Source organism: Microcaecilia unicolor, unplaced genomic scaffold, assembly GCF_901765095.1.
Source record: "Microcaecilia unicolor unplaced genomic scaffold, aMicUni1.1, whole genome shotgun sequence".
Lineage (NCBI taxonomy): Eukaryota > Metazoa > Chordata > Amphibia > Gymnophiona > Siphonopidae > Microcaecilia > Microcaecilia unicolor.
The window spans coordinates 104,335-129,503 of NW_021963264.1; the positions used below are offsets into that span (position 1 = coordinate 104,335).

At 43.2% G+C, this 25,169-nt stretch overlaps 1 protein-coding gene across 1 annotated transcript; it reads left to right on the forward strand.

The window, feature by feature from the left end:
- Positions 1-24,072, forward strand: LOC115459122 (selenide, water dikinase 2-like). The gene is made up of 9 exons (XM_030188992.1): positions 1-102; positions 402-667; positions 2,701-2,804; positions 2,967-3,074; positions 3,245-3,399; positions 9,986-10,076; positions 10,468-10,567; positions 21,496-21,708; positions 22,112-24,072. Exons 2-9 carry the CDS (start codon positions 640-642, stop codon positions 22,330-22,332), a joined length of 1,020 nt encoding a protein of 339 aa, XP_030044852.1. The 5' UTR covers positions 1-102; positions 402-639; the 3' UTR covers positions 22,333-24,072.
- The last annotated feature ends 1,097 nt before the right edge of the window (positions 24,073-25,169 follow it).

Below are 25,169 nucleotides of genomic sequence, written 5' to 3' on the forward strand. Positions count from 1 at the left end.
TGCAATTTCCTTTAATGAACCGGAAGAAGCGGTGCTCTTTCAGCTCGGTGCTGGAGTGTCTTCTTGTTGTGAGCTCTTGGTTTTGGAGCGAAGGATTTGCAGGTGAGTGGGAGGTTGTACGGGGTCCTTGGCACGCCTTTGGAGGTATCTGGTCCGGCTCTTTCGTGAAGAAGCATTAATATGTTTTTCTCCGGTGTCAATTCTTTCGACCCCCCCTCGCCGGCTGTAACCTCCCTCAGAGCCTAGAAGGGCTCCCACTGTTGCCCGGGAAATAGTTGCTTAATATTTTTACGTGTGTTGGGGGTGGGGGGTTGTCATGCATGCATATGTGTGTGTGTGGGGGGGGGGCCCTCCTCATGCATGTGTTGGTTTCTTACATTAAGTTTGTTTCCCATCTCCAGATCGGGGTAAGACTAGAAGATGGCGGAGAGTTCGGCTCCCGGGGGTTACCGGCCTTTTGACCCCGAAGCCTTCGGCCTGGACAAGAGTTTTCGGCTGACATCTTTTTCTGAGCTGAAGGGCTGAGGCTGCAAAGTCCCGCAGGAGACGCTGCTCAAGCTCCTGACGGGACTGCATCCGCCGAGGTCCGCGGGGGGAGATGTACCTGGCGGAGGCTCAGAGACTGATGGAGGTGGCTTCATGTCGGGGATCGTGACGCCAACGTTGGGTGAGTGACCCTGGAGGGTATCTGGAGGCTTGGATGCTTACTGACATGGGAAGGAAGATGGAACTGGGCTCGGAAGCCATGATGATTAAATAGTGAAGGCACTGTTGTTGGGTTTTTTTTTTTGGGGGGGGGGGGGTTGCTTTCTTTCTTTTCTCGAAGTAGAACATTGATGTTAGAAACGTATACCTAAGAGTGTGTTTATATTTCCTTTAAAGTGCTATTCAGGGTTAGTTGTTTGTTTTTTTTTTTAAGTAAAAACAGCTATGTGTGAACTTTCTGCTTTTCTTTAATTTTCCCGTACGTTACTCTGGTATTCGCTATTTAAGCTTGTAGGCCTTAGACATTTTCACTCATTTTGTATTTATTTTACTTAAATCTCACCTGAATATTACCAACTAAGTGACTCTGGGCAAGTCACTTAACCCTCCATTGCCCCAGGTACAAATAAGTACCTAAGCCGCATTGAGCCTGCCATGAGTGGGAAAGCGCGGGGTACAAATAAAAAAAAAATTCACTTTTTTTCCTCCACCTGCTTAAATGTAAGTTCTAAGTACAAATGTAATCTATTTTTTAATAGATGTTGAACTCTGTGCCATGATATGTTATCATAATTAGCTTATCTATGTAAGAACATTGCAATCTTGTGAAACATTTGGTTGCTCATTGGCAGAAGCATCCAAACGTTTACTTAACAATTTCTAGGTAATCTGTAGCAGCACCCACTGTTGGGCAGAGAAACGGAGAAGTCTGGCTCAAATCTCACTGTGGTTCCTTGTGGGAATTGGACTGGGACTTAATATACCGCCTTTCTGTGGTTTTTTCCAACTACATTCAAAGCGGTTTACATTATATACAGGTACTTATTTGTACCTGAGACAATCGAGGGTTAAGTGACTTGCCCAGAGTCACAAGGAGCTGCAGTGGGAATTGAACCCAGTTCCCCAGGATCAAAGTCCACTGCACTAACCACTAGGCTACTCTTCCAGGTATTGGTGAAAGCACTTAACCCTCCAGGGACTGGAAAATATCTATTGTCCCTAAACATAACTCATTTCGAGCTACATCTGGATAAAGGTGTATTCTAAATCCAGTGTCATACTTGCTATTTTGTATGTCATATGAAACCCTCACTTAATTTGCTTGGTCAAACATGGAAGAAACATAATGCACCTACTGTCATAAAGCACCACCAGAGTTGATTGCATATAGCCTTTAGTGGATAGTGCTCCATCCTGGGGGTCCAAGAGGGACACCCTCTGAACCCCCCGCCCCCCCCCCCCCCACCAAAAAAAAAGTCCACCTCTAGAGTTGGAGACAGGAATAGTGCCCACTTGCTTTTGGCGCCACGCTTCCATTTTATGGCAATGCCTGACCCCCTGCAGGATCAGTCTGCCACTAAGACATTCTTTCCTTTTCTGTGCTCCATGGCAAACTTACCCTGCATGGAGCACCATGACACCACACAGGGTTAGGTACTGCCATCTTACAGTGTGGAGGCAGGAATGATTGGGCATCATTCCTGCTTCCCAGCTCTTGAGGTGGGATTGGGAGAGGGTGTGGTTTGTGCAAAGAGGCTACTTTGGTCACCAGAAAGGGGGGGGGGGGGGGTTGGACCAGGGTTCATTATGTGCACCGTGGGAAGATCTTTGGTGTGGGGACCAGGGGCCACTTAGGCTACAATGGATCTTGGGTCATCTGAGGTGAAGAGACGAAAAATCCTCTTTGATGATCCCTTTGCTCCTGTGCTGGATCTTTGTACCAGCCTGAGTTGGAGTGAAGGTTTTGCTGCCAAAAGTACAGTGATTTTTATTCTGATTTTCCTGTACTAATCTTTCTTACTGCATCAGGAGCAAGATTAGTGCAGTGGTCTTGATTTGCTTGCATTAAACAGTAGCACAGCTTACTATAGGGAGCATGTCAGCCAAGCATTGTTTGCATAATTACTTCCTGGTGCTCTCTCATACCTAGTAGCCTCAGGATTGATGTTATATTCTGATCTCCATTTTGTAAAATTTTGATGTTTCTATGATCAGGGATTGGCATGGACTCCTGTGTAATTCCACTACGCCATGGTGGGCTTTCACTTGTGCAGACCACAGATTTCTTTTATCCTTCTGTAGAAGATCCCTACATGATGGTAAGCAGCTTTGAAGTAGATGCTATAACAGTTTTGAAAGGGAACATCTAGTTAAACCCAGTTTTTCAGAGACTGGTAAAAACATGTAGTTGATAATGCAACCTGTTCCTGTGTGTATTGAGGCAATGCATCTTGTTCACAGTCATGTTTTTGCTATCCCAGGGCCGTATTGCCTGTGCCAATGTATTGAGTGATCTTTATGCCATGGGCATTACTGAATGTGACAACATGTTGATGCTGCTGAGCGTCAGTCAAAAGATGAATGAGGAGGTAGAGTATGACTTGAGGTTCTGACGTGTTGCCCGGTCCTTGCTTTTTGTATGTGCTCACCTACTGTAATCATATATGCTGTATGACCCTGTCATCAATTCTGCTTCTATATCTGTAGAAATATTTCAAAGTAAATTAAAAAGCTAAATCCCCTCCTTTGCCATTTTCAGGAGAGAGAGAAGATTATGCCTTTAATGATTAAAGGGTTTCGTGATGCAGCAGAGGAAGGTGGGACCTCAGTCACTGGAGGTCAGACTGTCATTAACCCCTGGATCATAATTGGAGGAGTTGCTACTGTAGTCTGTCAGCCAAATGAATTCATCATGTATGTTTAAAGGTTTATTTCTTTGTGGTTAAAAAAAAAAAAAGGAATTCTAGTGCATGTTCAATTTGTGCCCTCAACAACCTCCTTCTCCTTTCATTGCCTGATCTTAACAGGCCTGTTGTATTGATTTCTGGTCATCCCCTTTTAATTGGCCTCTGGGAGACTCCATTCTGCCAAGGTTGGGTTTTTTTGTTTTTTTTAAACATCACAAGTCTTGAAATAGAGAACATGAAACATATTGCTGTAAAAGTGCAGTCAGAGACAACATTAGAACTACTTTGTGAAAAACAATTGCATTGAAATAGCTTTTATGCTTTGTTTTATTCAGTGGACTTAATTGTGCATTGTATAAACTCCTTGTTGATCCATGTGATTACATGTAAAAGAGATGTAAGACAATCTTAGATCTCCTGACATGGCATGGCAAGGTCTCCTTTACTAGCTGATGATTTCTAGTCTTGTTTCCTATTCAGAAACTGACCTGAGAAGATCACCACATCCCAACCCTCTGACTTCCGTTCTAATACTGAATAAAATATAATAAGTGCTTCATAAGATGTGTTGTGCTAGTCAGACCAAAGATCATCTGGGAAATTATAGATCGTTGAGTCTTACGTCGGTGCTGGGCAAAATGGTAGAGATTATTATAAAGAACAAAATTACAGAGCGTATTCAAAAGCATGGATTAATGAGACAAAGCCAACATAGATTTAGTGAAGGGAAATATTGCTTCACCAATCTATTACATTTCTTTGAAGGGGTGAACAAACGTGGATAAAGGTGAGCCGGTTGATATTTCGTGTCTGGATTTTCAGAAGGCGTTTGACAAAGTACCTCATGAAAGACTCCAGAGGAAATTGGAGCGTCATGGGATATGAGGTAGTGTTCTATTGTGGATTAAAAACTGGTTGAAAGAAAACAGAGTAGGGTTAAATGGTCAGTATTCTCAATGGAGAAGGGTAGTTAGTGGGGTTCCCCAGGGGTCTGCTGCTTTTTAACATATTTTTAAATGACCTAGAGATGGGGCTAACTAGTGAGGTAATTAAATTTGCTGACGACACAAAGTTATTCAAAGTTGTTAAACTGAAGAGGATTGTGAAAAATTGCAAGAGGACCTTACAAGTCTGGGAGACTGTGCATCTAAATGGCAGATGACGTTTAATGTGAGCAAGTGCAAAGTGATGCATGTGGGAAAGAGGAAGCTGAATTATAGCTACGTCATGCAAGGTTCCACGTTAGGAGTCAGACCAAGAAAGGGGTCTAGGTGTCGTCATTGATGGTACGTTGAAACCTTCTGCTCAGTGTGCTGCTGCGGCTAAAAAAGCAAATAGAATGTTAGATATTATTAGGAATGGAAAACAAAAATGAGGACGTTATAATGCCTTTGTATCGCTCCATGGTGCAACTGCACCTCGACTATTGTGTTCAATTCTGGTTGCCGCATCTCAAAAAAGATATAGTGGTATTAGACAAGGTGCAGAGAAGGGCGACGAAAATGATAGAGGATGGGACGACTTCCCTATGAGGAAAGGCTAAAGTGGCTTGGGCTCTTCAGCTTGGAGAAAAGACTGCTGAGGGGAGATATAATAGAGGTCAGAGACACGCAGCCATAAGAGTCTACTTGGGATGCTACATCAAAAGTGTTGTAAGACCTGCTACATCAAAAGTGTCATAAGACCCCTTGGCCAGGAATTTGCGACACGCCTTCTGCTGCCTGAGCACCTGGTGAAAAGGTTCAGCAAACTCTGTAGGAACTGCTTCAACTAAACTGGATAGTTGCCTCACCGAGTTCCGCAAGTGAATGCTCGAGTAGAGCTGGTATGTCTGGATCTTGGCAGCAGGCATAGCGGTCTGATATGTACGCCTCCCAAAAGAATCCAAGGCCCTAGACTCTCTGCCTGGGGGCGCCGAAGCATAGTCTCTAGTACTCTTGGCTCTTCTGAGAGCAGAGTCCACCACCATGGAATCGTGAGGAAGTTGGGCCTTCACCATTACAGGCTCTCCATGGACTCTGTACTGGGACTCGGACTTCTTGGGGGACCACTGGATTAGAGAGAGGGTAAGACCAATTCCGCATCAGCACTTCCCTGAGTGTATTGTGCAGGGGGGCCATTGCAACCTCTGCAGGTGGAGAAGGATAATCCAGGACCTCGAGTATCTCGGCCCTGGGCTCATCCACAACCTCCATAGGAAATGGAATGTCCCTAGACATTTCCCGCACAAAGGATGAGAAGGTAAGACTCTCAGTTGGAGACATCCCCACTTCAATCGGTGGAGTAGGATCAGAAGGCAGCCCACAGGACAACTCCAAAAAGTACCTAGGGTCTTCCTCCTCTTCCCACGAACGCTCCTCTTCGGTATCAGACAGAAGCTCCCTAAGAGCAGCCCGAAACCGAGCCTGTCTCGATGTCGAGGATTGACGACCTTGTGGGGGGTGTCGAGAAGTCGACTACTGCCTGGACTGTGGTGAAGCTTCCTCCTCCGATGTCGAGGGGGAGTTGACCCGGGTGGCAACCGGCTCCGGGATGAGACCTCCTCACAGGTGATGGCCCAGATGCCGTCTCTGCAGTCGGTATGGTAGGCGCAAGCACCCCCGACACCGATGCCAACTGACGAAGCAACCCTTCCAGAAGCTCTGGAAGAAGGGCCCGGATGCACTCGTCAAGAGCTGCCATCGGAAAGGGCTGTGGGGTCGGTGCCAGAATCTGAGGGGGCTCAAGAGCTGGTACCAGGCTGCCAGATGACCGACGCATCGGCACCTCCTGAATGGAGGGTGAGCGATCCTCCCGACGCTTCTCGGGTGCCTAATCCCTCAGCTCCCCGGAGCTCTCGGTACCGTGTCTGGAAGGAGATCGGTGACGATGCTTCTTAGCCTTCGCTCGACGCCCGTCATCGACACTCCTCGGTACCGACGAGAAAGACGTGGAATCCTCACGCCTCCTTGGAGCCGGGTCCAACAAAGGTCGGTCCCGGGGGGCCCTGCATAGCAGTAGGCCTCGAGATGGGTGGAGACCCACTCGATGCCTTGCTGCTCCCAGCTCGATGCAGTCTCTCGGCAGCCATGACCTGCACTCTCTCCGTCGATGCCCTCTGTACCGAAGTTGAAGGACCGGACTGCTCAGGAAAAAGTTTCTCACACTGAGCCTCTCGAGCCACTTGGGTCCGCTTCTTCGTCATTTTACACAGTTTACAAGAAGCTGGAAGATGGTCGGACCCAAGACGCTGAAGACACCACGCTTGAGGGTCGGTGCTCGAGATGGTCCGGTTGCAGCGAGTACAAAGCTTGAAGCCGCTGGGAGTCTTCAATGACATGGGCGGAAAAATAGCATTGGCGAAATCAAAAGGCTCAATAGTGCCAATGAAAAAGGCACAAAAAGAGGGAAAAAGACCCGGCCGAGCGGCCTAAAGGTCGGCCGCGACGAAAAATAAAGGAAACTTAAAAAGATGAGAAAAACTAAGAAAATCAATAGGAAAAATGAATTTTCAAAAAAAAATATTTACTGAAATGAAGAGCAAGGGAAAAAAAAAAAGAAGAAAAAAGCAGCGATAAACGCTGAAAGTCCGTCTCCTGAGCGAAAATCAGTACAGTTGTTGAACAGCCCGACTGTACAGATGCACGGAAAGAAAGAAACTGGTCTCTGCATGTTCGCGTCGAGAGCGGGAAGCTGCCCACGCATGTGGTGGGTCGGCCCACGCGACAGTGTTCTGGAAGGTTTTGAGCTTTGAAGGTTTCTTCTGTCTTCTGTGCCGTCGCGGACGACACCCACATGTAAGAATATTAGAGCCTGCTTGTCCTCGGAGAATGCCTTTGTATCATGGTGTGACTGCACCTCAAATTCTGTGCAATTCTGATCACTGTATCTCAAAAAGGATATAGTGGAATTAGAAAAGATACAGAGAAGGGCGATAAAAATGATAAAGGGGATGGGATGACTTCCCTGTGAGGAAAGGCTGAAGCAGCTAGAGCTCTTCGGCTTGGAGAAAGACGGCTGAGGGGAGATATGATAAAACAACAAGTAGAGTCGAACGGGTAGACGTGAATCACTTGTTTACTGTTTCCAAAAATACTAGGACTAGGGGGAACGCAATGAAGCTACAAAGTAGTAAATTACAAACAAATCAGAGAACATATTTCTTCACTCAATGTGAAATTCATTGCCAGAGAATGTGGTAAAAGCAAGTAGCTTAGCGGAGTTTAAAAAAGGTTTAGATATCTTCCTAAAAACAAAAAAAAAAGTCCATAAACCATTATTAAGATGGCCTTGGGAAAATCCACTGCTTATTCTAGGTTAAGCAGCATAAAATGTATTGTACTGTTTGGGATCTTGCCAGGGACTTGTGACCTGGATTGGCCTCTGTTGGAAGGAGGATACTGAGCTTGATGGACCTTTGGTCTGTCCCAGTTTGGCAGCTCTTATGTCTTATATCTGATGGGATCTGAACCAGGTAAGTACTGTGTCACTGATGCCTGTTTTCTGCTATTTATGCTAGCATGATAATTGTGGTCTACAGTATTAAAAGCTGCTGAAAACTCTTACAGTACCAACACTGAGGCAAATTCCCTGTCTTGGTTTTTATGACGATCTAGTAAGGATACGAGGACTGTGTCTGTTCCATAACAGGGACTGAATACGGATTGACTCTGGTATAGCCAGTTTTCTTCTAGCCAATTGGGCTGAATACAAATTGTTTTGTAAATATTCCTAGAAATGAGATGTTACATACAGGCAAGTGTTTTGTTTTCTGTTTGATAAGCTGAAAAGGATGGTGTAGGAAAAAAGAATCCTTGGTGACAGCAGTGCTGGGAAAGAGCAGGAGTGTAAAGGTGAAGAAAAATCTTCACTCTTGCCAGGGCTCTGGATATAAAATATATTGCTATGGCTTGGTTAAAAGTCATGAGCTTCGAACTTCTTTGCATAGATCCAGCTCAGGTTTTCTCAGGAGGCCATGAACCAGCCTGTTAGAACTGTCCTTGAGAAGGGAAAACATGAGGGTGCCTGAAACAGCTAGAAAGTAAGAGACTGGGTTGTTGTTCCGTCCCCCCCCCCCCCTTTTTTTGCACTTGAGATGAAAATTTAACACAGAGTTCGGACTACATGTAGGGAGATGGGATGAGGAGGAGGAGGAATTGGATCCAACATCTAAGCCGCCTGGGGTTAAAAAGTCAACCTTTATTAGACTCTTAAGGATTTAGAGGGTATTATTCCTGCTTATGTGACTTCAACATTGGATTACTTCAATAGTCCCTCAATTTTGTATGGAAACCCTTTGCTCGATGATTGTATTGGTCTGCCCAGCAGAGATTTTGCCCTCCCTGGATCTGAGTAAAGCCTACCTCATTCGACCAGACCACAGGCAGTAACTGACAATAACATTATATACCTGTATCCTCATCCAGCAGGAACTGCTTCATACACCAGACTTTAAAGGATTCCTTCACTTGCCAACTTGACAAAACCGTATACTTGCCATACCAAGTCTCCCTCTTGCTAACTGCTTACAAGCAGATGGTGTGGATTTTGACACACACAGCCCACCAAATAATGCTGCATACCTCCGACATCAGAGAAGTTCTTGCTTTTCCTCTTGAAGTATCAGAAACACCTTAGGGACCTTGCACACTCATTTGCTTCTATGTTTTAAAATTTGTTGATTGCTGCCATAACTACCACACTTGCTATTGGCTCGTGGAAGATATTCAGTCTCTGCCTACAGACAGACTTCCCTTGGCCAATCGGCCTTCAAACCGCATGAAAGTGTCATTTGTCCAACAGTCTGCTCAAAGCACAATCCTATGCTTCCAGTAGTTGGCTTGTTCTCTTTTAGTTACTGTCTTTTAGTCTTGTGCTTGGCCACGTCCACATGCTTCATCTTACCACAGTTCACTGCCTAGGCTGTAAAGGGTGGACGCACTCCTGTTTACATAAAGGGTCCTTCATAGCTCACTGCTTGAGAGGCACCAATGTGTGGTTGACTCGTCCTGCTTGTACATGGAGAAAATGTTGTTTCCTGTAAGAGGGTTCTCTGTGGACAGTAAGATAAGTCAGCCACACAAACCCACTTGCCTTCCTTTCTAGGATAAAACTGCTTCTAGCTGAAGACTGCACTGGCGTGGAAATGAGCGGATATGGTGTTTGGAGGTAGCTTTCACATGCTTAATGAGGTCTTTCTAGGCTTTTCTGAGCTGTAAAAGAGCTTATCTGCCTGAGTGCCATTAGATGACATCACTGGTCTGTGACTGACTTATCCTGCTCTTTGTGAAGAACCCCCATTACAGGTAGGTAACATCACTTTGCTGGTCCAGGTTTGTGGAATTCTCTGATTCTTTATGACTGAAGAGGGATTTGTTAAAATTTTAGAAATTTGAAAACATTTTGTCTTGTGCTGGATATGATATAGGTTGTGATTGTTGAGTGGATTTACTTCATTTGGGGAATTGAGATGAAGATGGTTTGTAGGGGCTACAGGTAATTGTTAATCGGGACAGAGTGGGTTTCTTTTTGCATTGTCAGTGTGTTTGTACTTTGTTTAGAATTTTTTTATTGGATTTACAGGTATTGTGAAATTTCTTTATTTATTTTTTTAGGCCTGATAGTGCTGTTCCAGGAGACGTTCTGGTGCTAACAAAACCCTTGGGCACTCAAGTTGCTGTCAATGCACACCAGTGGCTGGATAATGTAAGCTCTCATTATTTGTAATTCAAAGACTGACAGTGCTGTGATACTCTCTATAAGGACGTGACAAGCTAGGCAGTTCTGTAGTCTGTTTTGAATGTGAGAATAGAAGTTTGAGAGATTCTCTGGCCCTATTAGAATGTGATTTGGAAAAGGCAGGTCTAAAGTCTACTATTTTACAATAAGAAGAGGAGTTTGAGCCTTGCTAAAATGTAATATACTAATTTGGGAGTTCAGCTATACGCATGTTCTCTCTTCTTCCTGTGATGGGAAGATAGGTGTCTGTATTTGAACATTCCTTGTAGTGAAATACTAGAAGGATTATGTTGCAAAACAGGAGCTGCTGTTTCGACTGGCATCTCTTTACTTCTATTTCACTGTTTGTGTTCTTTAGCCAGAGAAGTGGAATAAGATCAAGCTGGTGGTATCACGAGAGGATGTAGATCTGGCTTACCAGGAAGCAATGTTTAGTATGGCCACACTGAACAGGACAGGTAAGGCTCTGGCAGCATGCTGAGCTGTGACTTATTATTTGAGTACCTAAGTATCCTGTACTGGGATAGAACTGTAAACAAGAGAGAGAAAATAGAACAAATGATGGTAATTCCAGCAATAGCATTAGGTACTGATAAGCCTTCCAGTTAGTCACTCCAGATAGAAACAAACAAATCACACATAATACAATGAAGTAAGGGGGGGAAAAGATTTACTTAGTTTAATAGCACAAATGCAAAAATGTTTTTTTTCATAATCGGTCAGTGGAGCCCCACACCCATGAATACATCTGGACCCTGAAGCAATGATTACTTTTCATTCTGCCACCCTTTGAGTCTTAGGCAAAGCTTAGCACTCCTGAATTCTAATTTATAGTTCCTTAGCATCCATTCCAGACCAGACCCGGTGGGTTATGTCCATTGACCAGCGGATTGAGACAGAATAGTCCTGTGTGATTCAACTCTTAAGGGCAGTGTGCAGCTTTAGAATGCTAAATATTTTGAATGACCAACAAGGTACTGTTGTACTGTTCTGACACTGTTATTAAGGTAGAACTGAGGAAAGCCACAGCTTAACCTTGGGATTAAGTAGCATGGAATCTTGCTGCTTTTAGGACTCTTCCAGATACCTGTGACCTGTACTGGCCACTGTTGAAAACAGGATATTGGTCTAGACGGACCCTTGTTCTGATTCCATAGGGCAACTCTATGTTCTAATGAAAAGTTCTCTGCAGACGCAACAAGAGTTTCTGGAAAAAGCTGTGGCCCCAGGAATGAAAGCCTGCTGTGATACTAATGTATTTACTGTTCAAGCCCCCGTTCTGCTGACCAGTTAGTTATTGCATTAACTCTTAGTTGCCCCAGCATTCAAGAATGCCTCCACTGCAAGTACAAAGACTCCTCTGAATAGCTGTTACAGCAGGTTCTTGCCTGCTTCCTTTTCTGTATTCCCTCCCTAACAATTTTTTTCCCTTAATTTCTTTATCTCTGAGGGGAAGGCATCTCTAGGTAGAAGGATCTAAACAATATAGTAAGGTGAATCCCTTGAATTAAACCTATAAAGCAAGCACTACTACTACTACTACTACTATTTAGCATTTCTATAGCGCTACAAGGCATACGCAGCGCTGCACAAACATAGAAGAAAGACAGTCCCTGCTCAAAGATGAACATGAGTTCTAAATCTGCACTTCCCAAGATGCAAAGGACTTAAATACAAAACTTCTGGAAATCACTAAAAACCAACCTGGTCAAAAAGGCATACCCTACCGATCCAACTTAAATGCCCGATCTCTGCAACACAACCAAACCAAAGCACGCAATGGGCATAACGTAACTCCTCCGTTCTCCGATTCCCTAATGTGGCTGCGCCACATGAACCCGGTCCTACCACAACATCACCCTGCATTTGCTCACACCGGAGCCTGCAAAGGCCTCTCCGGCACTATGTAAGCCACATTGAGCCCACAAACAGGTGGGAAAATGTGGGACACAAATGTAACAAATAAATAAATTCTATATATCACACCTAAAAAATTGGTGCCAACAAAAAATACGCCTAGGCGTACTTTATAGAATAAGCCTAAATTTCGGCATGGGTTATAGAATACGCTGAGCACCCATCCACATGACTAAATTTAGTCGCTGGTAGTTGTGCCAAGTAAAACTTGGTGTAAATGCCAATGCCTAAGTTAGGTGCAGACCGGGTGTATTCTATAACAATGCGTATAGATTTTAGAAACGCCCATGACCCGCCTATTCCATGCCCATGGCCACACTCCCTTTTCAACTATATACCTTAGAATTTACATGCATCATATTACAGAATGCACTCTGACAGTTTGTGCGTAAATTCTAATGAATGCCAATTAGTGTGAATAATTGCTTGTTAATTGACAATGATCAGCACTGATTGGCTTGTTAGTGCAAATCCAGAATACGACCTTGGATACATAAAACACATCCTAAAGCCTGAAAGGATAAGCTAAATTGCTGTATATCCCAATAACAGGTGAGGAAGCACATAGAGCTACACCTACACAGGGCATCTGAACAGGTTCTTAGATCTCACATTAAAGTAACTGTTTGCTTCTTATAATTTACATTATAGGTGAAGGAAAAAAATAGGGTTGGGACTTTAGTAGGTTGCTCTTCTTTCTATCTACATTCACAAAAAGCTCCTTCAGTTAAAGTATGGATAAGAAACATCGTGCCCCCCCCAAAGCTGCTGCTCTCATTACACCTTCTGCCTCTGTCCAGACTGAACTCTTAATCCAAGGCAAGGGGCTGGTTTCATGTGCTAAATGTACACAAAGAAATACAATAACTAAGAGGAGGTGGCAAGACTTAAGAAGCATCTGCAATGACCAGAAATGCATCTTGAGGCATCGTGGCTTTCCAGCAAAGGGGAAGGAGATGATATGCAGAAAGAAGGCAGCTGGACACACCAGATCCTGCAAATCAACCCTGAAGAACCAGTTTGCAGCCATGGAGGTGCAAGAGCTGAAAATATCTGAAGAACACGAGGTAAGCGAAAGGTAGTGGTGGTTGGTGATTTCTCTTCTGTGGGTATGGAGGTGCCCATCTGCAACAGACGTGTTTTCTGCCTGGTGCTAAGATTTGAGAGAGAGAAAATTTGCCATGAGTCATCAAGCCTACTGACCATTATTCTGTGCTACTCATCCATGTTGGCACAAATGATATTGCTAGGTATCCCACTGAGCTATCAAACGTGACTTCATGGCTGTGGGTCAGAGGGTGAAGCAGTTAGATGCCCAGGCAGTGTTCTCATCAACCCTTCCTGTGAGGGTTAAAGCCCAAATGAGGGAAGCTCGCATCCTGGAGCTGAATGCGTGGATGGTGTCAACGCGAGCGCTACAGTTCCTAGACCATGGAATGATTTTCTAAGAGTTACCGAGCAGAGATGGTGCCCATCTATCAAAGAAGGGACGAAGTGTCTTCTGTAATAGACTGGTTGTTGTACTAAGAGGGACTATGAAACTAAATCTGGGGGTGGGTGAGAAAAGCCCCAATGTTTTGGGACAGTGTTATCAATTTTGTGCACAACTCTTTTTTGGGCAGGGGTGCATCAACAGTGCCCCACACATTCTCCGAAGTGATGATGGTCATGGCTATGGCTCTCTGGAAAGAGGACATACTAGTACACCACTTTGGATGATTGGTTGGTTTGGGTAAAATCTTTTAGGAGAGCATCTAGGTCACCACTCACGTGGTGCAAGTTTGGAGTCATTGGGCTGGGTGGTACCTTTGCAGAGCTTAGTTTACCTAGGTATCCAGTTCTTGACACTCTGGAAACAAATTTTTCTGCTGGCACAGGGACATGGAAGTTAGTCCTGGGCCTGTGGCCACCTCACTTTGAGGAAATAGATCATAGGTGTTGGGGTCAGTGGCTGCGACTTTGGAGGTAGTCCAGTGGGCCAGGGCTCATATGAGACCACTGCAGGAAGCCCTGTGTCCCATTGGTCTCCTCGTATGCAGAAACTCGGAGGTGAGGTTGCCGGCTTCAGATGAGGGTTGCAGCACAGTGTTAAAGTGGTGTCTGCACACTCTCAGCTCGGAGTCTCTGGACGTGGACATTTTGACTTTTGTCTTAAAGTATGGGGCACCCACTGCCTGGTCAGGTGGTTCAAAGATTCTGGTCTTTGAGGGAAGCTCATTGGTTGAACAACAGGCTTGGAGACCAGAGGCTGGCGCTGCAGTCTTCAGTGACAGTTCAAGGGCAAGCAGGTGTGGGTGCTGTCTGGCAATGCCTTAGCTTTTGCCTATGTGAATTGCCGGGGTGGAGGGCACAAGGAGTCGACAGGTGGCGAAGGAGACTGCCCTTCTCATGGCTTGGGCGGAACGGCACCTGGTGGAGCTGTCAAATACTCACTGGCTGGGTAGAAATGTGCAGGTGTTCTTTCTAAGCAAAAATGTTAGATCTGAGGGGTGGAACCTAGGTTGACATGCTTATGATCATAATGCACAAGTGCCAGTCTTTGGATATAATGGCCTCAATCAGCAGTGCCAATGTGCAAAGGTTTTTTGGTCGCAGAATGTGGAGGACATAGATGCTCTTGTACAACCATGTCCGCTCTAGCTGTTTTTGCCATGGCTGCTACTAGGTTAGGTCATCCAAAAGATTGAGCTTCATGGGGGTGCAGGGATCTATTGTCATGGGGGTGCAGGGATCTATTGTGGCTCCAGCTGTTGGAGGACCTGTTGATGCAAGGACCGGGGAAAATGTCAGACCTGTCTTTTGTGTTACGGATTGGCTCTTGAGAGGGTGCAGCTCAGGAAGAGAGGTTATTCTGGAAAGGTGATTACTACTATGCTGTGCTCGCAGAAAAGATCATCGTCGGTGCCGGGGAAAATGGTAGAGGCTATTATCAAAAACAAAATTACAGAGCACATCCGAGGACATGGATTACTGAGACCAAGTCAGCATGGCTTTTGTGTGGGGAAATCTTGCCTGACCAATTTACTTCAATTCTTTGAAGGAGTGAACAAACATGTGGACAAAGGGGAGTCGGTTGATATTGTGTATCTGGATTTTCAAAAGGCGTTTGACAAGGTACCTCATGAAAGGCTACAGAGGAAATTGGAGGGTCATGGGATAGGAGGAAATGTCCTATTGTGGATTAAAAACTGGTTGAAGGATAGGAAACGGAGAGTGGGGTTAAATGGGCAGTATTCACAATGGAGAAGGGTAGTTAGTGGGGTTCCTCAGGGGTCCGTGCTAGGACCGCTGCTTTTTAATATATTTATAAATGATTTAGAGATGGGAGTAACTAGCGAGGTAATTAAATTTGCTGATGACACAAAGTTATTCAAAGTCGTTAAATCGCGACAGGATTGTGAAAAATTACAAGAGGACCTTACGAGACTGGGAGACTGGGCGGCTAAATGGCAGATGATGTTTAATGTGAGCAAGTGCAAGGTGATGCATGTGGGAAAAAAGAACCCGAATTATAGCTACGTCATGCAAGGTTCCACGTTAGGAGTTACGGACCAAGAAAGGGATCTGGGTGTCGTCGTCGATAACACACTGAAACCTTCTGCTCAGTGTGCTGCTGCGGCTAAGAAAGCGAATAGAATGTTGGGTATTATCAGGAAAGGTATGGAAAACCGGTGTGAGGATGTTATAATGCCGTTGTATCGCTCCATGGTGCGACCGCACCTTGAGTATTGTGTTCAATTCTGGTCGCCGCATCTCAAGAAAGATATAGTAGAATTGGAAAAGGTGCAGCGAAGGGCGACTAAAATGATAGCGGGGATGGGACGACTTCCCTATGAAGAAAGACTAAGGAGGCTAGGGCTATACAGCTTGGAGAAGAGACGGCTGAGGGGAGACATGATAGAGGTATATAAAATAATGAGTGGAGTGGAACAGGTGGATGTGAAGCGTCTGTTCACGCTTTCCAAAAATACTAGGACTAGGGGGCATGCGATGAAACTACAGTGTAGTAAATTTAAAACAAATCGGAGAAAATTTTTCTTCACCCAACGTGTAATTAAACTCTGGAATTCGTTGCCGGAGAAAGTGGTGAAGGCGGTTAGCTTAGCAGAGTTTAAAAAGGGGTTGGACGGTTTCCTAAAGGACAAGTCCATAAACCGCTACTAAACGGACTTGGAAAACTCCAAAATTCCAGGAATAACATGTATAGAATGTTTGTACGTTTGGGAAGCTTGCCAGGTGCCCTTGGCCTGGATTGGCCGCTGTCGTGGACAGGATGCTGGGCTCGATGGACCCTTGGTCTTTTCCCAGTATGGCATTACTTATGTACTTATCTTGGCTTATGTCACAATTTGGTGTATCTTTGAGGCATGGTGTAAAGAACATCAGGTTATATCTTTTGAAAACTTCAATATTGGGCATTGTGATTCCTTTCTTCTTTTTTTTTGTAGAACAGCTTACACTGTGGGTTGGCCTTGGTGTTGCTTAAGGTGCCGATAGTGGTACTGGCTTATTTTAGAGGTCTCATGAAGGGCAAGGTATTGGCTTTTCATCTGGATGTGGTTAGATTTCTGAGAGGAGTGAAACTCAGGTTTTGTCATTCTTTGATTCCTTCTTGGGATCTCAATCTTATGTTGAAGGCCTTGGTGTGGGCACTTTTGGTAGGGAGCATGCTTCAGGGTAATACTTTTGAAAATTTTCTGAATGCTATTTTGTTAGCTAGATGGATTTTGGAATTGTAGGCTTTGTGCAGAGGGGCCTTTTAGTGCTTTCTTAGCAAAAGGTGGTCCTTCAGCTGGTGCCCTCATTCCTTCCCAAGGTAGTGTGGGGATCTGGGCAACCACTCCTTTCTGGTAGCCCACTTCCACCACACCCTACTGTAGCTGAAGCACTCACCAGCCTAGTCCTTAGCCTTATAACTTGTACAAAATACATACAATAATTCACAAATTACTTAGAAATTGTCATATGGCTTTCATTATAAGCAACAAGACGTTTTAAAACTACAGGGCCGAAAGAGCCATGGATAGGCCAGCAAAGGGAGGTGTCCTTATTCCATTTATTGTACCACTGGGTACAAATCTGGGTAAGAGTGGTTTTATCAGTAGGGAAAAATTTATAACTGTATCTAAAGGAGAGGGAGATGTCGTCATATACCTTACAGTCTCTTGCGTCCAAAAGATGTGTACACCCCTAGAATTACCAAAAGAAAACAAACACATTTACAAGCATCCTTCCCTTTTTGTTTTCAAAAAGAAAGATGAAAGAAAAGGTTTGAATAGCGTCAAAAGACGGCTATCATTGCCATGAGATGGAATCACCAAAATAAAAAAAAACTCGTCAAAACATAGTAGATGGATACCCTCGCTTAAGGCTGATTCACTACTAAATTTAAATAATCTCTAATCTCATCATGCAGAATCATACTATATTAAAAATACTATTTAATAAGTAAGGTATATAAAGTAAAATAAAATATTAAAAGGTTTAAAAAGGCATGTTGGGGTTACACCAATTGAATATACTCCAATCTGTCTCCCTCCTTCCAGGTAAATAAACACAAGTCTGTACAGTAGCTAAGTGTCCACCACTGCAGCATGTAAGCAGTCCTATGAAGTACTAAAAGAAGGAGAGAGACACAGAAGGCTATAAGAAATATGAGAAGAAGCATTTTATTTCTTACCAATCAAGGATACACTTGATATATAATTATTCCAGTCTCTTGGCCATACAGCAAATCAACACCAATCAATAAGCATAGTCCATAAGCTTTTTCTCATAGAGAGTGGTAAACTGGTTTGCAAGGCGCAATTCTCAGTATTACTTCTCTAACGTCTACAGATTAGATGTTTTTATACCCCTAAAACCACATTCATTTACATCATTATTTTGTTAATTATTTTACTTAAAGTTTTGATATTGCTGATTTTTATAATTATCTCAGCATTTGTGATTTTCTACAATTCAGCAATTAGTTACTGGAAATTACTTAATCTAACATTTTACTGTAAGTTCACCTATTAGGGTCATTCATATTTTGTAACATAATTGTCTGCAACTACAGGTTCTGCTTTATTCTTACCACAAGTTTCTGTTTACTGTCTACCACCTGTTGGGCTATCAAAATTAGCTGGGTCTATAAACTATTTTCTAATGAGATCATATTTCGGTTTCTTAACAAAAACTGCTTGCAAAGCATCTTTATATCCTGGTTAGGCCACATTGCAAAAGCCTTTACAGAAACAGCTGCTACAGGGCCTTTGTCAGTAAATTTACTATTGCAAGCATTTTTCAGTTTGTCCTTTTTAACCTTTTGAGGCTTAGCACAGCTCACAATCAGCCTGACCATTGGTCCTATGGTAATGTCCATCATATACAATATGATCCATATTAAAATAAAAAAGAAAGTTTATTCCAAAGGAAAAGAATAAGTTTAGTTCAGCAGCGCAAGCACCAGGCAAGTCTGAAATATAAAAGAGAATAGTTAGAGATGTCCTTCTTCTCAAGTCGGTTTCCTGGCTTGGGGGAAGCAAATAAGCTTATGTCACAATTTGGCCCCCTCAATCTGTCACTCATATTTTTTATATTATACAATAAGCAGGAAATTAATTACCATCTTAGCAAATCCTACTAACCAATCATCTATCCACACATGCTTATCCTGTCCAACTACTAGAAACTTCTCTCCCACTCATACCTTTGTCCCAAATTCCATGCCCCCCTCCTCATGCTACTTTAGTTTTGTATCGCATATCCAAACTGTAACTAGGTTATTTTTGCTGTACCAGCTGACCTTGCAATTGGCTAGCAGACTTATAATGTGGTTTCAAATTGTATAAAACACAGAAAATCTGACCCAAAGTTTAATGTAAAATCTAAATATCCATTGAAGTTATCTTAATTACATTGGACCACTCTGTATACATGTTCTTATCTTCTAAAAGCTTGTAACAAAGTTCACAGTCAAATTCTTAAGCTGTCATGCACAGTATCTTGCCCTAGACATGACCTTAAAACTGGTCAGCAGAAATGTAGAAATAAGTTTTGTTCCATTATCATGATGCCAGTCTCTTTCCATGATCTTAAGCAATGTTCGCCGGACAGCGGAGTTGGGTCATCTTTTTGTTTGGTGGTCTGCGGAAAGGGTGGCGGCGTCGAAGGCCTCCATTGCTCCCTGGATTAAGGAGACTGGCACATTCTATGTGGGCTCAGACTTCCTCTTGGGCAGAGCATTCTCTTATTCCACTGGAAGACATTTGCCGGGCAGCAACTTGGTCCTCTCTTCATTCTCTTGTTAGGCATTACCGGTTGGATGTTCAGTCCTGGCAGGACGCTTCTTTTGGGGCTCTTTGTTGGTCTGGGGAATTTCCCACCTTCTGTGAGTACTGCTTTGGTACTTTCCACCCGTCGGGAATGGTCTGAAGCAGACGATGAGGACGGAGAAATTAGATCTTACTTGCTAATTTGCTTTCTTTGAGTCTCTCCAGACCATTCCCGAACCCCGCCTGGGAGAGGAATGTGTCACCTTGGTGGGGTGGTGGGGTGCCTGATGCTTCTGGGGCTGCTAGCGGCTACTTTAATATAGCAGTCTTGTTTGGTTGAATTTCTGGTGCTTGGTTCCTGAAGGGTGTTTAGTTATGTTTTCTGTTTAAGGGTTTTTGTGATTCTTCTATGGTACTTGGCTATTCGAAATACTGAGCAGGTCAGGCTTGCACAGCCCCTTATACTCAGTCTCCCTCTGCTGGTAGGAGGGTATATTACCCACACATCGGGAATGGTCTGGAGAGACTCAAGGAAAGCAAATTAGTAGGTAAGATTTAATTTCTCCTTGTCTGCTAATTTGCTTTCCTTTAGTTTCTCTATACTGCTCCAGAATCAGCCCTGGTTTGGTATTTTGTTGCTTCTTGGTGACTGGAGAATTTTCTGTGGTTTTTGTGAGGAAGTTGGTAGCAGTTGGTTGGTTTCTGTGGGCAGCACAGCCGGGTGCTAAAAATAAATAAATTGCTGTAAGCAAGGCTCATGCAGCAAAAGGATGGCTCGGAGAGGACAATGTGAGCGGAAAATTGAGAAGGAAAAGTTGAGGTCCTTCGGGGTCTGCTTTGGTTTGGAGATACTCTTTGGGGGACTACACAGGATGGTTATAGGAGTGGAGGAGTAGCCTAATGGTTGGTGCAGTGGCCTGAGAACTAGGGGAACTGGGTTTGATTCCCACTGCAGCTCCTTATGACTCTGGGCAAGTCATTTAAACCCTTCATTGCCCTGGATAATAAAAAATACCTGTATACAGTTTGTAAACCACTTTGTAACCACAGAGAGGCACTATCAAATCACATCCCCTTCCCCTTCAATTAGAAAAGAATTCTAAATCTCCACCTGCTAGTAAGAGTGCATACCCATCAGTCTGGGCTGGTCTGGATGGTCTAAAGGAAAGCAATTTAGCAGATAAGACATAATTTCTCTCTGTTTTGCTCTTTAAAAAAAAAAAAAAGGAAAAACATAATCTAATTTCAGCTGCTGCTGTTCAGCAATTGTTTTTTGTTTTGGTCCTATATTAGATTTAGGGGTCCTTGTACTAAGCTGCGGTAATAAGTGGCTTGCGGTACCGTAGGCACTGGTTTTTAGGTGCGTGCAGAATTATTTTTCAGCATGCCTATTAAAAAAAAAAAAAAAAAAAAGCCCCCCCCTTTTTTTTTTCTTGGAGAAAATGGACGTGCAGCAAAATCAAAATTGCATCACGTCCATTTGGGGTCTCTGACCATACCACCAGCCATAGACCTAGTGATAATGACCTACGTGCATCAGGTGCCACTTGGTGCGTGTCCTCTATGTGCACCAGAAAATAAAAAAATATTTTTCAGATTTGTGTAATGGACGTGCGACAAAAATGAAATTACCACAAGAGCCATGCGGTAGTCAGGTGGTAAGTTCATTTTGGTTCGCTTTGGGCACGTGTAGATGCTTACGTGGCTTAGTAAAAGGGGCCCTTAGCATCTTACTCATCACAACCTGAGCAGGTTGATCTAGTCCTGGCATTGCCCTGTTGCAGGCTTTACAGTTGTAGTTCTAATTTCTATAGGAAGGGGAAGACTGGATCTCCACATCTGACTTCTAGTGGGGCAAAACTAAGATTGGATCAACTTCAAGTTGACATGGGTCAAGTGGCAACCCTGCCCCACACTGAACCTGCTTCACTGGGACTTATCCCATTTTTCTAAAATGGAGCATAGAAAGGCTGATTATTTCTAAAAGTTTCTTTAATGTTTTTTATTGTGGTTTATCAGCCTTTTTGTAGTATGATGTTTAGGTGCTTAGGGATCTTGTATGTAACATCTGATATCTTGCACCCCCCTATAAGAATCTCAGATTTCTGTTTAGCTATGTAGATTAAGAACTTCTGGTCCTGATGAACATGCACTAATGGTTAATGATTGTTTTCTGTAATCTTTTGCTCTCTTGATTTCTCCCTATTCAGCTGCCAGTCTCATGCATACCTTCAATGCTCATGCTGCCACAGATGTCACTGGCTTTGGAATATTGGGGCATGCACAGAATCTGGCAAAACAGCAACAGTGTGATGTCTCCTTTGTCATTCATAACTTACCTATCATTGCTAAGATGGCTGCCATCACAAAAGCTTGCGGGAATCGCTTTGGGCTTCTTCAGGGAACATCTCCTGAAACTTCTGGTAAGTGTATATGCAGCTCTTGAGAACCAAAGACATTCAGTCTTAATGTACCAGGTTTTCATTTCACCTTCATACAGAAGCAGTTTCTTGCTAATTTGTTAGGATGACTTGATTTTTATAGAGAGATTGAATGATTACAGAAGCTACTGCTTCACATTCTTAACTCTGGATCTGCTGCCATTAGGGTCAGTGAGCTTTCATAGTATTTGACGGCAGTGGTGCTGGCTTTGTGCTGGAAAAGAGTTTGGTACAGCAGGAGCTCAGACTAATTCTCTCTGCTTTGTCTGGTTGAGTTGCATGCTTTTGTTCTCCTTTCCTTTCAATCTGTTCAGCTGCATTCTTGTTTGGAATGCTGTGCCACTGAAGAGGCTACTGATTTATACCTGATTTTCTGATTTTGCAGGGGGACTGTTGATCTGCCTTCCTCGTGAGCAGGCTGCCCGTTTTTGTGCTGAAATCAAATCCCCAAAATATGGAGAAGGGCATCAGGCCTGGATAATTGGGATTGTGGAGAAGGGCAATCGGTTTGCACGTATCATTGACAAACCTCGAATCATTGAAGTCACCCCCAGGGGAGCCAGCACAGCTCAGGACAATTCTAGTGCGAGTCCTGAAGCACTCTAACATGACAGCAGAACTTTAGTACGTTGTTAGTGATGTATGAGACAGATGAAAACTGTGCTAATTCCAAGCTTACGTATATAGAAATTAGGAAGCAAATTAGTAACTGAACTTAAGACCCTTTGTAGAACTAGATTTTACATGGAAACATCTGTACCTGGGCAAGTAAGTAAAGGAGAAGGATTTGTGAAAGATCCACTCTCCAAAGCCCTTTGAAAAATCCTAAAACCCCCATTGCATACATTTGCCCTTGCTTTTCAAGTCGGTGAGACAGGTCAGATTTGTGCTACCTGCCTTGTCCGCTTGGCAGAGCTATTCCAAAGTCTGCACTTGGTGCTATTGTAACTTGTTTGATATATTGCCTGCACAAACAACACTACGTTTGCAACATGTGTTTGCTTTCAGTTGTCCTACTTTGGTCTGCAAATGAACGACTGGTGGCCAGATTAGACCACAACTATTCAGCCTACATAACGAGAGTAACTAGTGAACAAGTCCTTATTTAAAATGGAAATTCTGTTTTCTCTATTGATTCCTGATAGATTAGTTCTCCATACCAGTCTGAATACGGAAGCATTTGTTCGCTGCAGTTGGAGACCAACACAAATCACAAAGTAAAGGAGAAGGATTTGTGAAAGATCCACTCTCCAAAGCCCTTTGAAAAATCCTAAAACCCCATTGCATACATTTGCCCTTGCTTTTCAAGTCGGTGAGACAGGTCAGATTTGTGCTACCTGCCTTGTCCGCTTGGCAGAGCTATTCCAAAGTCTGCACTTGGTGCTATTGTAACTTGTTTGATATATTGCCTGCAAACACAACACTACATTTGCAACATGTGTTTGCTTTCAGTTGTCCTACTTTGGTCTGCAAATGAACGACTGGTGGCCAGATTAGACCACAACTATTCAGCCTACATAACGAAAGTAACTAGTGAACAAATCCTTATTTAAAATGGAAATTCTGTTTTCTCTATTGATTCCTGATAGATTAGTTCTCCATACCAGTCTGAATACAGAAGCATTTGTTCGCTGCAGTTGGAGACCAACACAAATCACAAAGTGATCTTATCTGTACCACTCTCCAGCCTCCTTATTCTCCTCAGTTGATAATGTTTAGAGCTCTTACAGATTGAAACACAGTAAGACATGCAAAAAATAGCATTGTCTCTTTAAAAAAAATCCTAATCATAGTCCGTATTGGTATATGCACACACCATACAATTGGGAGTGATAGTTCCTAACTAATAGCTCTTCACATCAGTTTGGACAAAGGTAAGCCGACATTTTCATTTCATTCCCTTTCACAAGTCCTAAGCACTATGGACATGCCAACATTGTGCGTTCTGTCTCAAGGAATGGTGCTACTTGCAAATGCTTCCCATAGAAAGAGATCTAGCCATCCATACTGAGCAATTGTAAAGCCTTTTCTGTAAACTTGGTACAGTCCATGTACAGCATTCCTTGAGTAACTGGCGTGGCCTGCTGCAGATAATGCTATGCCTCTATTCCTAGCTTTGTCATGTAGAAATAGGTGGCCTTGAGCCAGGGTAGTGCTATACTGGAAGTCTACAAAACAAGCTGGTCAGGTGTTCATCTTGTTCTGCCCAAATAATACTTGAATGGTCTCAATATCTAGAAAACATAACTAAGGATGCAGCTATTGAAGAAAGTCTTTTTTTCTCATGTGGAAATTGAATTCTAAAGGCATAAAGTTTGGAGCATGCCTTAATACCACTTTGTCCTGAAAAAATTAAGGAAGGGGATACTAACATTGCCTTCGTATGATGTACTTAGTGAGCATATTGATTAAAAAACTGTAAAAATACTAAATCTAAAGATGCAAAAGGATAGCAGCTGTAGAGCTAAATATAATTTCCCAGTAGTGAATATTAAATATGTTTGAACACATTAGTTTGCTGTCCTTAGTAATGCAAACCATATTGGGATGAAGACCAATCTTCTCTTCAGCTACAGGCTTTCTTCTTCTACTGAAGCTGTTAATAGAAATTCCTCTGGATTTGATTTTGTAATCCCCCCCCCCCCCCACCCCACCTTGCAAAAAAAAAAAAAAAGATTTCTGTATTGGTAGGCAAAGTAGAATGGCATCTGACTTAGTAAAAATTCAAATAGCTTGTCAGCTGAAATTTCTCAAGTTCCAAGGGCATTAGCTTGAACCCTACTGCTTGCAAAGTATCATCTTCATCAAGAGCCTCATCTCTGTTCAGGTCTAGAAGTCTCGGCTACTACTGTCAGTGTAATGAATCAACCCATGGCCGCCTTGGCTGGAATGGAGTGATTGAAGCTTCTGAATCATGAGTCTGCACCTTATCCAGCACTCCCATCATTATAATTCTTGTATTTGAGATAGAAATCAGTTGCCATTGCTCCAACTGCTATACTTCTTCTTTAATGAGTACAGTTTTTTGTCATGACAAGGATACATTGAATCCATGTAGGGCATTTCTCCACTTCTGACAAATCCAAAGACATGTATCTTTATTCAACTTCCTTTTTTTGGATCCACATACTGCATGCTCTGTCATTGCACATAAATGTTTTTATTGTCTGAGATGTGAGCTATTGCAGAGAGCCTTTGAAACTTCTCTGTCCCCAATAGCAACTTTAATGTAGGATATGTATCCTCTGCCAGTTATACTCCTTGAAGAACAAGTGCTGACTATCCTTACTCAATGAATATTACAAAATATTCTTCTGTGGACCCCCTATCTTATAGAAGTCTTGTCTAGTGCAGCCCTGCCCACCTTTCCTCCTGATGACTCATATCGGTAGTCAGAAAAACACGATGAATGGTGTAAAAGCTGACATGGGATGTCTCTTCCA

Coding starts and splice junctions, on each gene's coding strand:
- LOC115459122 (XM_030188992.1), top strand. CDS start 640: ATGTCGGGGATCGTGACGCCAACGTTGG. Junction 3,075..3,244: donor GTCAAAAGATGAATGAGGAG/GTAGAGTATGAC, acceptor TGCCATTTTCAG/GAGAGAGAGAAGATTATGCC. Junction 10,077..10,467: donor CACACCAGTGGCTGGATAAT/GTAAGCTCTCAT, acceptor TGTGTTCTTTAG/CCAGAGAAGTGGAATAAGAT.